At 41.7% G+C, this 14,259-nt stretch overlaps 1 protein-coding gene across 1 annotated transcript; it reads left to right on the top strand. All coding sequences in view use genetic code 11, as the record gives it.

Annotated features, from left to right (window-relative positions):
* Positions 1–7,295: 7,295 nt before the first annotated feature.
* Positions 7,296–8,492, top strand: EGR_04804 (DNA-binding protein inhibitor ID-4; the record flags this gene model as incomplete). The annotated part of the gene is made up of 2 exons (XM_024494053.1): positions 7,296–7,568; positions 8,316–8,492. The coding sequence occupies 2 exons, from the start codon at positions 7,296–7,298 to the stop codon at positions 8,490–8,492; spliced, it is 450 nt and encodes a 149-aa protein (XP_024351618.1).
* Positions 8,493–14,259: the final 5,767 nt, after the last annotated feature.

Below are 14,259 nucleotides of genomic sequence, written 5' to 3'. Positions count from 1 at the left end.
CTAAAGAAACACACTCACTGAGGTCACATATAATTGTATGGTCAAAGCAATGATAAAGTGCTAAAAAAGAAAACATGATTGGATTTTAGGACATCGGGTAGGACTTTCTTGAATGCAGTGCATCAGTTGGAGTTGGCTGTAAAATTAAAATTCATACGGGAGACTTAAAAATAAAGTATCAAATTGTTTCACACTAAACATACCTCCATCTAGTCAGCGCAATCCAAGTATCAACTGTTTGTGTCCGGCGGCAATTTTTCAGTAAACGTTTGAATTTTGTACCTTGGAGCAGCAACCACGTCTGTAAAAGGGATATTTTGCCTGAAAATTATTGAGGAAGTATGCTGTGCTTCTGGGCGATTCAGAATGCCGCCAGAGGCGATTCTCCCTTCCTTCGCGCCCCGGGCGCATCCCCACCAAGCTGATTGGTCCTCGCTCCCGCGACTTCGAAGGGAGAGGCGTCGGCCTATCACAATACCTCTTCCTCTCACAAGTGCGTTTACCTCCTTGGGCTCTTCTCCTCTTTAAGCCAATTGCTTGTTGCCGATTGTTTGAAATTACTGGTTTATGATGTGGTAAACTTTATCACAGCAGCCCTATCCCTCCCCTTCAATGTAAGAAATGCAGAGACAAATAGAAAAATCGGCTTCCTCCAGTATCCGAGAGAAGTTTAAGTAGATGAATTCATAGATTGCTAATATCTCACAATAATGTATAAAATCACATTTTAGAACTTTGAACATCATTGTTGGTGACTGACTTGTAAAAGCTTATTCAAGTGTTCGGTATTATGCTGTCTGCAGCAGTTCTCTGAGAACCTACATTCAAAAGATAGCTAATAATAAAATCGCAGTTGAAACCATTCAAAATATTCCATAAACGGTCCTTTCACTTAACATTTCCAACACTTTATCTTTTGTATGATGTCTTCAAGTCGCACTGCATTGAAGTTACACCAGGACTTCGAAGGTTACCCAAGAAAAAGCGCATTTTATGAAGCTCAAGCTGTATTTATTTTACCGCACCGTCCTCTGTACGATTTGTGCACAATACACGTTTTAGTAATAGCTGGAAAGACGTGACACAGAAAGACTTTATCCTAAAAAGTGTTTCATGGTGCCCTCGATCCTGATATTCCACGTCTACTAGTTTAACAGAAGTGCAAATGTTCGAGAATGGTTATGTTCGTTGCTCCCGATGAAAGGTTCCTCTCTCGCGCAAAGTCTTCAAGCGATGAGCCATGCGTCGTCCATTTAGGATCACAGCGGTAACTGGTTTATGTGCCCTCGGTTGGCAAGCCCTACAACTATAATCTTCATTAAAAGGTTTACACAGTTTAAATTTCTTATTGTTAAACGGCTGAGTTTTCATTTATTGCATAATATTCAGAGTTTTCTGTAAATACCCTTAGAGTATGCACTCTCTTTAATACAAGGTTTTATCACAAAACCCTGTTGAAAGCGCACACCAACACCGCTGCCTGGAATCTTGACTGTTGGTGGCTGAACTCACCCAGGGCATGTACTGGAGCTATTATTGAATAGACACACTTGCCATTTATCTGGAAAATGAAAGGGTCTCGTTTGACTTAAGCGTCTCATGAAATTAGAAGTTCTATTATTTAACTGAATCATAGGTATATCTTTCATAGATGAAAAGCTCAACAAAGTCCTTTGTTGCTGTTAATGATGCTTTATTGAAGGTGCTTTTAGCATATAAGCCTTGATAACTACGCCAGATGGTGTTAAAAGTGTCTTTTTTGGGTGGTTTGATCTAAAACTAGTTAAATTGCTAGACGCTCTATGTTACTGAAACAAATAACCTGAGCGGCACTTAAATTGGGGTTTTGAGCTAATCTACAGTGTGCCTGTCCCCCTCCTCAACATATTTAAGTGAGAAACGGACAATTAGCTTAAGGCTTGACATACAGTCAGTAGGATTACTCTTTCGAGAAAAGAGGTCGAAGTGAAAACAAGTGTTCGACTCACTTGATCTAAGATCCGAGGCCTGAAGAAAGGTACGTGTGGCGGTAGCTCATCCGTGTTTCAATGTTACTGTACCAGTACCTCATTAATGTACCTAGTTATTTAGGGCATAACTACATCTATTAGTGTTCCTAAAGAATGCTCCTAGGAGGTATTGCTTATGAAGTAGCATTATAAGTATACGGTCTTTAATGGTGCTATATTGATGTCCTTAGCTCAAAACCATTTCGATAGGCGATTTATTGTTACTTAAATGTAATTAAATGCTTAGCTTATTATATGGTTAACGTTCAATTGCTCCACTGAGTGGTGATATGAGTTGTTTTACTGGTGGTTTTGTGGTTGGTAAATTGTTTTGGGATGATCAACTTGTCAAACCTTACACATTATCTCTCACAGGTTGAACTTAGGCATTTTGTAGTCCGCGTTCCTGTTTTAGTGCCCCTTAAGTATCTGGTGAGCTATTAAACGCCCTAAGTGATTTTCACTGCCTTGCGATTTATTTTAAGAATTTGACCTTATTACCCTTCATCGTAACCCACTTTGATGTGCCTTGCTTCGAATAGCATCGCACCCATGCTATATAGTGTGTAGCTAACAACGAACCATCTGTAATCTCCAGGCACCAGAAATATCCATGCTGTAAATCGGCATGACTTAAGGCTGCTGGCCCTCAGCACAAGCCAGAAAGTATTCTCATCAAGCCCAGTTAATGATGTCAAATTGCTTATTTGCAGTAACCTTTGTCATTTCATCAGACTTTTTCACCTTTCAGTTCTAGCTCAATTGACATATTAAAACATTTTAAAACAAACGAAACAAATATTGCCTTGTTCTAAGGTGCAAATTCTTTGCTCAAGCATTTCGTTTTGAAAACCTGAATAATTAGCAATGAACGTTTTGATCCGTCGACATATGATTAAATTTTTGGCTGCAAAACAATGTGTTCAAAATAATCTCTCATCGGTGATGACCGATGATAGGAGTATGCTAATTTTCTAGAGATACAGGCACAGATTTCTTCACTGTCAACCTCGGGGGAGTAGGTCGCGCTCATTAGATCAGGCATCGCCTAAGGCTATGACGGCAAACTAAACTGCCTTATTTTCACCAGCACTCCTTACGCAGCTCCCTATCCCAGGCTCGCATTACTAAACTCGCAGTTTTGTTTTTCTGGTGCTTGATAGACACCTTGTCTATGGTTTACGGCTTTCAACCACTTCGCATGATCTCCCGTATGTGCGACCATATCAAACCTTTGAGTTAATCCAAAACTATTTGAACTCCTACAAGGATTTACTCAGAGATTTAATTTGCTTCAATACTTACTGTCACCGACTTTGAAAGAAGCTCAACCAAAAATATGTTTAAAAGAAGCATTAGTTCTGATTAAGACAAAGTACTAAGGTGTCAAAATGCAACTTTGCAGGGTGGGCGGTTTATTGACTAGGAAATACTGTTCTCAGGAAAAGATGTAATTTTGTTTGAGCGGCTATAGAGATTTTCATTCCAATTGACACATGCTCGAACCCCAACCCAAGGCAAAAAAGTCATATATCCACAATTAGTTAGGCTTTTCTTTACCATATCCACTAAGCTGATAATTATGAGTTTGTCACTCCAACACCGAAACAATCTGCGAGGACAAACAGATGTCTCTTTCCCTCCACCCCTCCCAACCATCCCGTCTACGAAATTAGAGGTTACGTCATGAATTTGGAAAGGGGGAGACCATAAAATTTTATTTTATATAATTTCTCCAACATCATCTCCTTTATTCAAATAAGTTGGTCAAGTGGAAAAGAGCAACTTGTATTAGGGTTGATTTCAATTTTGTTGGTGCATCGAATTCTGAAATGGGTGTCTTTAGCTCCTCCACTTGCATTTCAATTGTCAAGCTGGCTTGACATGTAGGCTAACGGAAATTATTGCAAAATGTTAATACAAATGGATTTGATCTTTAAAAACCACTCTTCTATATCGTTACGATTCCTACAGTTTAATTCTGGTATCATAATTATGAAAGCATGAATGAATAAAACCACTTTTTTCGCTAAAACTGCGGTAGTGGAATCTTATCGTTTTCTTTTTAATGTTATTTTACACAATTTATGCTCTCAAGGGGAAAAACGCATTCCAAGGTATGAAAACTGCATCCCCAACCAATGCTCAGCATAGCTTGCTGTTATATTTAGAAATGCATTGCAGCATTTAACCAATGGCCACAATGTTTTGACAGAAAGACTTAGGCATTCTAAGACAGTTTTGCTTCACTTAGTCACCGGTGATGAACTACTGACCTCTAAGACACTTTCAAGGATCTGAACAGGTAGACCTGATCTAATAAAAAGCATATGGCGATTCTCCTTAGCCTAACTGCTGCAATGTGTGCAGGAAGCGTTAAGCAGTGTAAATTTGTGTTTCGTCCTGGAGAAATGGGGCACTATTAGTAATCAAACCCGATCATCTTTTCCGCAGACGTCTATATGCATCACGCGAACCATGACAATGTTACTAACTTTTGCTACTGGCAAGCAAATAGCGCAAATAGCAAATCCCATAAAATAATCGCGACACTGTGAAAAGGCAGTAGCTCAAAATTCTTAATTGGCGGTGAATCTATACTTTGCTGCTACTTTACCTTTCATTTTTATCGGCATGTGCTTCATTTCTAAATTTTTCGTCTTGCTTTTTAGCACAATGATTCCATAATTTAGCATTTATAGGGTTTTTCAAAGTGCACAAAATGCAGGATATGTCGGTATCGTTGAAATCATCTAAGGTCCCCTTTTGGCAAATTTTTTTTTACTTATTTTTGTGAGTAAAATATGTATTTTGAAATGTTATACAATTCGCTTAAGCCGAAAATTCCAGACAATCTCCTAAATCATTAGAAATGTTGCATTTGCTTGATGAAATTATGGGATTTCTAGACAAAAAATTCGACTTAAAAGACAAGTAACCACAAATTTTATTAATCAGAAAGGCTTTGCCATCATGCTATTAATTAAAACTGCGGTAGAAATATTTCTATGTTTACTAAATAAAATCAAAAACCGTTTCAGTAAAAAACATGCAATTAAATGGTAGGCAGAAAAGAATCTCTTCATTGCCAATCAACTAATGAAATGACAGATTGATAGAAGTGAACCAGAGTGTGCCCGTTCTTAAAAATACAAACAGTGTTTGGCTTTCTTGCACGAACCGATTATTTGCGAAGTGTAGAAGCGATTGGCAACGAAGGAAAACTCGTGAAGGTATCAAATTTTGTAAAAGAAATAAGGAGATAATTCTTTCTCTTTGAGATGGTCGCAATTTATGTTAGACCCCAAAATATAAGTGCCTCAAGCATCTGGTCACTTGCTCATTTACACATTCAACAGCTTTTTCTCAATGCTGCTTTCTTTTTCACTATTCTAGAGGCTATGGTGATAAAGCAAGTCTTTTTCGTAGGGAATGAAGATACCAGAATCGTCTACGGCCGAATATGGAGAAATTTTCTAGTCATGTGTCCTCATCCCAGCGTGGTTCCTCCTCTCGCTCCATGGCATGCAATTCCCAGGTGCGCATGGTTATTGCTTAAATCCACCCATCTGCTAAATGTGACATTCTTAGCCACGTGAAGAGTATAAAGCTAAATCCCTCAACACTTTTGTTATCATAGTCACCACAGTCCCGGTGTTGTAATTCTCTAATTTGATTCTACTGGTTATTTTCCCCTTTCAATTAAATGTCACAAACATGAGAAGTGGGGGTTTAGGTAGAATCATTAAATCGCCTCATCTAGGTGCTGCTAGCAGCGGTTGCGTTAATTTAACTTGACAGCATTCAATCCCCAAAATATTGGCCAAGGTTTTGCGACTTTTTTGAGAGTCACGCATATGTACTTACGTACCTGTTGGCATCACGTAGGAGTGTAATAGAACGATGTCCCATTAGCCCCATATTCAAGTGTGAGGACCCCTAGTTGTCCTCAGCTTTCGGCCAACAGTTTGGCATCATATCGTTCTAATTACAGTATTTCTGTTAACACCCCATCAGCCGTCCTCCACAATTATAGTAATGCTTTATTCAGGCACTTAGGCACATCATTCCTGACAGTGATAAGTGAATTTGGTCCAAATGACTGGGCGACTTAGTTTAAATACCACAGAAGGAAGACACCCAGTTTGAGTGTTCTATTCTGAAACATGACTCGAATGATTGCTGCTGTACTTTATCATGAGGTCGTTCACGATAACCATACAAAGATATAACAAATACGTCAATTAATTATAACTTTTCAATGGGACTTACATAGTTAGACGGACATGATTAAAAGAAGAGTAAGATGTCAATAGGGGATGGATGTCAAACATTATCCCTCTGAAGCCACCTTATGCGCTTGACCAAATAGTTCCCCTCTTAAGCCAGTGTTCTCTGGAATCGAGACTGGTAATGTGAAATGTACTTGTCGGATAGCATCAGTCTGCCTTAAGCAGGACGAACAAATTCTGTGAACCTCCCCAATGAATTTCATAAGTGAGACGTAACTCCTGATCACATGGAGTTAAAGAGCTGCATTGCTGACGTTGGGACCAGAAGTCTTCGTGTCTTGTGGAAAAGTCAGTCGATTTCCAAAGCACCAAAGGCATTGTCATGGTCGACACTAAAAAAGGATTTCGAAGAACGCCTAGGGATGTGGTTAAGAAGAGGAAAGCTGTGTAACAGAAAGCTGGTCTGATCTCTAGGCTCTTCGGTCTCTGCAGATTCCGGACACCAGCCCAGTGGTAGCCTACATCGCTCTTACTAGCGGCCAACCACCCCTCTGTGTATTTAAAAAAAAAGCTATACCTAGAAGTCTTTAGCTTGTGACACCTTAAACAAAGACTCAGACACTACAGGAACTCGCTTGATGCACCAGCACGTCTGTAATCCGTACTCGATGTAACTATTGATGAGTGCCATCAACACTGCTCATAACAGTTAAAACTTGACTGTCTATAGTTGTTCAAATGTATATTTATTTATGCAGACTCTCTTTACTTTGTGCTTATGGTTGCTTATCATGATTTCAGTAGTGGCCTGGACTCTACAAGATCACTCAAGACTTCGAGTGGGGGTTCAAAAGAGTGAAGGAACACCGAAACAGCAAATACTAGTTCTGCTCCGAACATCGCCCTGCACATTTGGATGGCAGAGCTATACACCACCGCTTTCCCATTGGTTACTGCAATTATCATGCGTTCACTATTGCCCAATGGGAATGGCGCTGGTTCCTTGTGATCTGATTGGAGCAAACTAAGGTGCAAAACAAGGCGGTTTCAGAGTATGTCCTGGCGACCTATCACACTTCCAGCGATGAAGGCGCGGCCGGCAGCCCGCAGGAAGCCACGGGGCTGCGGTGGTAGTGCCATCGATCGCTGTTTAGTTCAGCTCAAGCGAATGGTCCCCACCGTCCGTGGGCATGCTAGAATCAAGAAGCTGGAGCTGCTGCAACACGTAATCGATTATATACAGGACTTGGAATTAACACTTGCCGAAGATCACCTTAGAATGTCCTCCGTGTCCAACTCCTCTCCCTCGACTCAGCGGAATGTGCTGGTAAGCACATGACTCTTGGTTCTTGTAATTTTTCGGAAACGGGACATCCTCTAGTAAGGTCGTGAACATTCTAGTTTTGTAATGCTTACTCTACATAAAGCACTAAAATTCTTTTTTATGCTTTTTGAGGTCCCGCGCATGTCTGGCAATTAGTGGAGTCGTATTGACTCAATTCTCCTGAAAAATGGGCTGATACTCCCGCCTAAGGTTTTATTAACGCCTATTTCGCAAAACACGAAACATTTTTAGGAGATTTTGGCTCAAATGTTTTCGGAGATGGGTGGCTAGCTTACCGTCTTTTACGCGTAGCTCATGTGTGCTTTGTTACACTCCACCTGTGACGACGTAACACTAACGAAGAGAGCGCATCGGCCTGGGGTAGGAGCCCCGTGCAAATGACATTTGAGGCTTAATTCTCCTTACCTTTGAGAACGTGATAGCTTATTCCTTGTAGACCCAAGCATGCCCAGATTCCAAGTGAACTCAGAAAATCAGAAAATTGCCACTCTTTGTACATAGTCAGTCTTGCACTGACCAGATGGTCATCTTATGCTTTCATTGTAAAGTTACTATTCAAATACACACGTTGTCATTTGTATTTTCGTCTCCTAAAACAGCGAATTTGTTTGTCAGCTGAGTCAGTCTTGGTGGTTAACTCCACAGGTGTTAACGCTTCGCTAATCCAAATTTGGGTTTGTCGTGACCAGATGGCTTCGGGGTTAGGCTGGATCAGTCACCTGCTCTTAGGCCTCGCAATCGATCGCGACAGCGCCGTCTCCCCCTGTGCATGCTGAACGCCTTTGGCCCGACGCTTCCATTGTGGGATTCATTCATGCACGTGACATTGCTGGCTTGTGGACCGAACCTAGCAGTCGTTTGCCACTCCAATTGAGGAGGCATTATGCTCATCAGCATGATGCTTAACCGCTTTTTTCTAACCAGATGGGGTTATCACGACTTATTATTAGTTGATCAGCCTTGATATTTTCGGATAATTGCCTCCACGTTAAGCTATTTCATCTAGCTTCATGGCTAGAGTACACTTATCTCTGGACTGGGTTGTCACTATCCCTTCCCTCATCATTCTTTCCTAGCTTGCACTGATCATTAGGTGGGTAGAAAAGTTGGAGCGGTCAAAGACCGATAGGAGCTGGCATAACGGAAGACGGAGGGTGAACACGGGAAAGAGAAAGAGAACATTCCTAGACCATCGACCCGCCGAGGCCACCTGTGAGCCGTTCCCGGCCTCGCATGTGTGATAGTCGCGAGTGTGGTGTAGGTGGTCACCTGAATGCAGCCTGCGGGATAGTAGAAGGGGGTGAGTGGCCCAGTGGTGGTGGTGCTGGTGCTGAGAGGGGACCGGACGAGGTGCCAGAGTCCTGTTCGAGCATGCAGCCGTGTGTACGGGAGATCCGATTACGTTTGTCTAGACAAGTAAATTAGGCAGGCTGTCTTCATTGTAAAGAGGCTCCTTTCTTGATTCGCCTTTAACAATGTGCTGGTATAGTCTATCCTAATCTACTGGAGGCTTAACAAGAGCCTTGAAAATCCATTCCTAATCGTGGAGTTGTAATGACCGAGCAGCCCCAAATAATAAATTGTGGTGTCTCATTATACATGCTCGAAAACAACCGTGATTGAGGCTGGAACTAGCTTAATACCCCAGATATCAATTATTTTGGCGCTTTTGTTTAGTATGAGCGTAATGCAATGGTTTGGGACTGTGGATCTTCCAGTCAGCACCTTACCCAGCTCTCCCAGTCAGGGTACTGTTGTAATCAATGCAATATGGCCAATCATGGTATCTGACTCTTGGAAGTTACCGCTTTATTTTCGCCACAGGAAGAGTCGCGAGTACTTTGAAGTTTGGAAATGACTATTTACCTTTCAAGAGGGGAAAAATAGGATCTGCCCCGCCGAAGCCGTGCTCTTTTAACTGTTATCTGAATATGTGTTGGGAATTTTCAGCCTGAACTCGAGACCGACGTCACCAAGGCTCAGGTCTGGCAATGAACCCAGTTACCCGGAGGAATGAAATGGACACACGTACTAACACCCTTACTCTTCCATTATCACAACCTGTCCCGTGCAGGCACATCCACTAATTCTGACACATCACACTCAAACATCTGCCTGACATGGCAGTCTCGCATCGGATGTGAGCGAAAGCTCACACACGACCCGCGCTTTGCATTTTGGCTTATGCAAATGAAGCACCAGTGCAGTGAGCCCATGTCAGGCTTTTGGAGCGCTTATCCCCTTTCTTGTACGCCACTAGGCTAAGAATGGCTTGTTTACTGGCTGCCTTGTGGGGGATTGCAGCTTTATTCATTCATATCATGTTGGATTTGTATTTTGCCCACTAAAATGCTGTTTCAAATGCGGTTACTCTTTTCGAGTAGAACTGAAAGTTAATTTCTCATCCTATTTTTTTCTCAAAACTATCACTCTAAAATGTGCTGTTAGGATGAAACAAAGTAGGTTAACGCACCTGAAGAGCTGTTTGCGTAAAATGAATGAGATAAGCATATTTAAGGCATGAAAATGAATAATGAACTTGTAGATGGAAAGTGAGGTGATTCCCGTAAATGGTGTAGAGCTGAAGGCCACTAGTCGAAATGTTGGTCATGTTTGTGCTGCTTTTGTTTGGCGAAGTTGAGAAGGTGACCCTATATGACAAATTCGTGGGGAAAGTTGTCATCAAATGATACCTCAGCTTGGGTTGTTGATACTCATTACCCCCTTAAAGAAGATTTCAGTCTATGAACATGCCACAGTATTGGTTCTTGTACGAAAGACCAGTCACTAAGACACGTCCTTTGTTAACGCCGTGTGCACAGTTGGCGTGAGCATATGCGAATTACGGAACTAAGTTGACTGATACCAAAAGGCTTTCACTTACCGGAGGATCGTATGCATAGTGAAGGGTGGGTTCTAGTTTTCATCTCTCTCTGAGTGCTTACCTTACGAAAAATTTGGGTTGAATGTGGTAATGCTGTAGTGAGAATGTGCCCATTGAAAAACCATTTCTTTACAGCAAAATTAATAGGCTGTTATGATCATTTCATTTAACAGTATTAAATAACGAAGTGACCAGAAATTGGCTTCACGACTGTTATATTAGTGCGCGTAGCAATCCACGATGCTCACCATCGCAGGGAACTAACTTCCCACTATCAGCAGAGAAGCTGAGTACCAAGCAGCAACCGGGTGAAGCGATTCATCGGGAAATAAGCTAGAGGAAAGCATGTGGAAAATGTCACTCCTTTTTACCCAGACCTAAAACTCGCCTCCCAAAATACCGTCCTAGGTGCATCCATTTAGAAGCAAAATTAGCGCATTGTGTTTTTGAATTGGCCTAGTTCATAACTTTGAGTTAATCGACTCTGTTTATTTGAAGGATATGGCATTAACGCATACCGAGAGGATGAAGCCAATAACACTGGTTTCTCGAGAGGTCATAACATCAACTTAAACTAGTATTTGCTCAACAGTGGGTTTGGTATGCACTGTAGTAGTGTATACATTGTGTTGTAGTTCCAACTGTTCCTATTGTGCCCTATGAGTAGGCGGCGTGAGACTGGTTAGTGAACATGTCCCGTTCGCCACAAACTATCATTTGAGCATTGCTTTCCGATGGGTCATAGTGCTAGTAAGTGTACGTTATGCGCTATCTCGCACGCAGGATTGGATCCTAAATGCCGCCCCAAATGTTATACCTAAATGCTTGTGAGGTTATAGATCCTACTGGTGAAATAGCTTTAGCCACAATGTGCTAAATGATTTTATTCTATAGACTACTGACTGAGATCTCAACGCGGTTGCATCTTGAGTGCCGTGATGGATTATTTGAAAGACCGCTCTCTTATTAATAGCTATTGTTCGGTTCGTTTAAATCAACACGCATTTCGCCTATTCGATTCTCACTGAAGACTAATTTGTTTAGTGTTTTCCCTACTTATAAAAGCGAAATAAGAAGCCTCTAATAATTGCGAAAATGGCTTCTGAACCTTGGAGCGCTTGATATTGGGAGAATGTGTGAATCGTTGACTGGTAATTCGTTGAGGTGGAAGTTTGTCACTCAAATTTAGCCTGTCACGAGGGCTATCAATATTGCCTCTTTTAACATTGGCATGCAATCAAAATCCGTATTCCCTATTCTGTCTAGGCGCAGTTAACCGTTTGGTAGCATATGACTAGTTTCACTCATTTCCCTCTATAGTTCCACTGAAGATCACCTTCAGGAAACATCTTCCACTTTGACATCATAACGTGCAGTGTATAGGCAGTCGTAAAGGTGTCACGATGACACTGGAATATTTTCCCAAGGTTTAAAAATTCAAAGTTACATTGGAAGTGAGTCGATCTGAACGCGACAATACGACGGTGAGGTAATAGTTTCTTTTTGTTATTTTATAAGACTATCTCCAACACCCTGGCACAACATGTACATTACTACAGGTGGCTCTATACCTTCGGAAATACTCTTCTCATGGGTTAACTTCCCCTTTTGTTGGACTTTGTGATGCATTTATTCAGTCAACCAATATTGCAAAACTGCGGCTTAGAGACTATACCTTTACTGATTCGCCATTTCCCTTGCGAAAATCAAAGGGGAAGTCTGATCGACATAAATTCGAGTCCACGTTGATGTTGTGACAATGTACAGCTGAAACCAATGCCTGTATACACCACCTGTGTAAACACGTTGTGATGCACCGGATGGCAACCAAGCTATGATGGTGGTCACATACTCAGCCAAATGGAAGGCATTAAGGTCAGCTCCGCTGCTTGTGTCCGTGTTTTCACTTGCCGGTTGCATTAAAAAACCCCAAACGATATTAAATCCAAATTGACTGGTGATTACAAACACACGTGGAGTCCTTTGGCTGCCTGAGTGCCCATAAAAGTATCTTAGACCCACAAACCCGTCTCAAAACCTTTCAGACGAGTGACAGTCGTGGGGTTGTACGTTGAAGCGGATAGTATTTGTCCTATCTGCATCGCTAGCAAGGACACTGAGGTTTATTCCCTGACCTCACTGACAGGCGCATTTTTGAGAACTTGGTTATGGTGACTACGTAAACTACGGAAAGTACGATTTGAGCTGGGGTCCTAGTGTAACGGGAACGCCATAAAGAAATGGTACTGTGATTTAAAATAAGGGGTAGAATCTCAACCTTATATTAATTCCCCTAGCCTATTCAATCCCAAAGTTTCCTCTAGGTACATGGGAGTTAAAACAGGTAGAGAAACTGCCAAACCTTTTAGGCTCCTCATCCCGGACTTTAAAACGATGATCACAGACAAAACAGAAAGACAGTGTCTAAGTTCATTTGCGGCTGAGATAGTGGCTAGTCTGAATGCACTTTGGTGTGCCTTAAGCCCGATACTCATAATGGGTCAATAATTAAAAAAGCGCCTACAAAGCGGATGCAGACACGGTGTGGTCGGTCTGTCAGTCAGTCCTTTTTCTTGCGCACTAATTCATCCCACTGCTATCGGCTCCCCTATTTACGTTTGCTCTACCCCTTAAACTATAGCACCCGCATATTGTTAGGCCACTACTGTTCAAAAGTGTCGTTACACTCTCTTCTCCCTTTTTCCCCCTTCAAGTGTGTTTAGAGGGGTGGGGGATTGCTAGGCCCGTACTCCCATTAAGCATGTACAAACTTGCCCACAGGACAAATAAGATGGCCGTATGGCGGTGGATAAACAAATTGGCCGCCTGGGTTGGAGTCCTGCCGTGATGAAGCGGTTCTCTCCTTCCTCTTGTCTACTAATTAAAAGACAACTAATACGGGTGTTGGATTTACGAGAGGGTTTAGTGTACAGGGATCGATCTGTCTGATTCTCCAATCTCTAACGTGCATGAGAAGTGAAATGCACATGATGAAAATGAAATAAGACGAAATTGTGGCTCTGAAGACCTTCATGTTGAACACCTTTATGTCACGTTTCACTCCTTCAATCTGAACGTCTCTTAAGTGACGAACGTCCCAATAATTCGGATTTGATTTCATTGGGTGAAAAGGGATCAAAGTAATGAAGCGGTCTCACTTTGACGATAGACTTGAATAGTGAAAGCTAAATAGTTTGTTCTTATTTGCTGATCATTCCTAAGCCTACCTAACAAGGAAGGCCAGCTGAGTTGCTTAAAATATTTTACACAGGAGGACATGTTAACAGCATTGATGCTGGGTGTCAATCAAGTGTTACAGTCCCCACCTGCGTTTACTAGGCTTGCCAACTAATGAGCCCCCGTACAATTTGACCAATCTTAACTGTCAGTGGCAGGTGTGAACGTGTTTCGAAGGTAGTTGAACAGGCTTGAACACACGTTAGGCTCGCTGTTAACCTATTCTCGCAGGTAGCGTGCTATTAATGTATCTCCGCTAGTTACGAGAGTAAAATAAATCAGCCTAACAGAACACCTTGTGCAACATCGCCCTCACCCTCATTGCCCCATTAAACCTTATTCACAGTCAACTTTTGGGCTAGATACCAAATTTATGCTAAAAAAACTATTTATGAAACTAGTTAAACGGGAAACTGACAACTACCGGAGTATTATTTTCGTTCTTAATTCAAATCTCCCAAAAAAGAATTATGACAGATTGTATGAGAAGCGATTGCATTTTCAAGAGCTCAAGTTAGTCTACGCTTCATAAACTGGCGACGTATAAAGTTA

Source organism: Echinococcus granulosus (assembly GCF_000524195.1).
Source record: "Echinococcus granulosus chromosome Unknown EG_S00031, whole genome shotgun sequence".
NCBI lineage: Eukaryota > Metazoa > Platyhelminthes > Cestoda > Cyclophyllidea > Taeniidae > Echinococcus > Echinococcus granulosus.
This window is presented reverse-complemented; position numbering and strand designations above follow the sequence as displayed.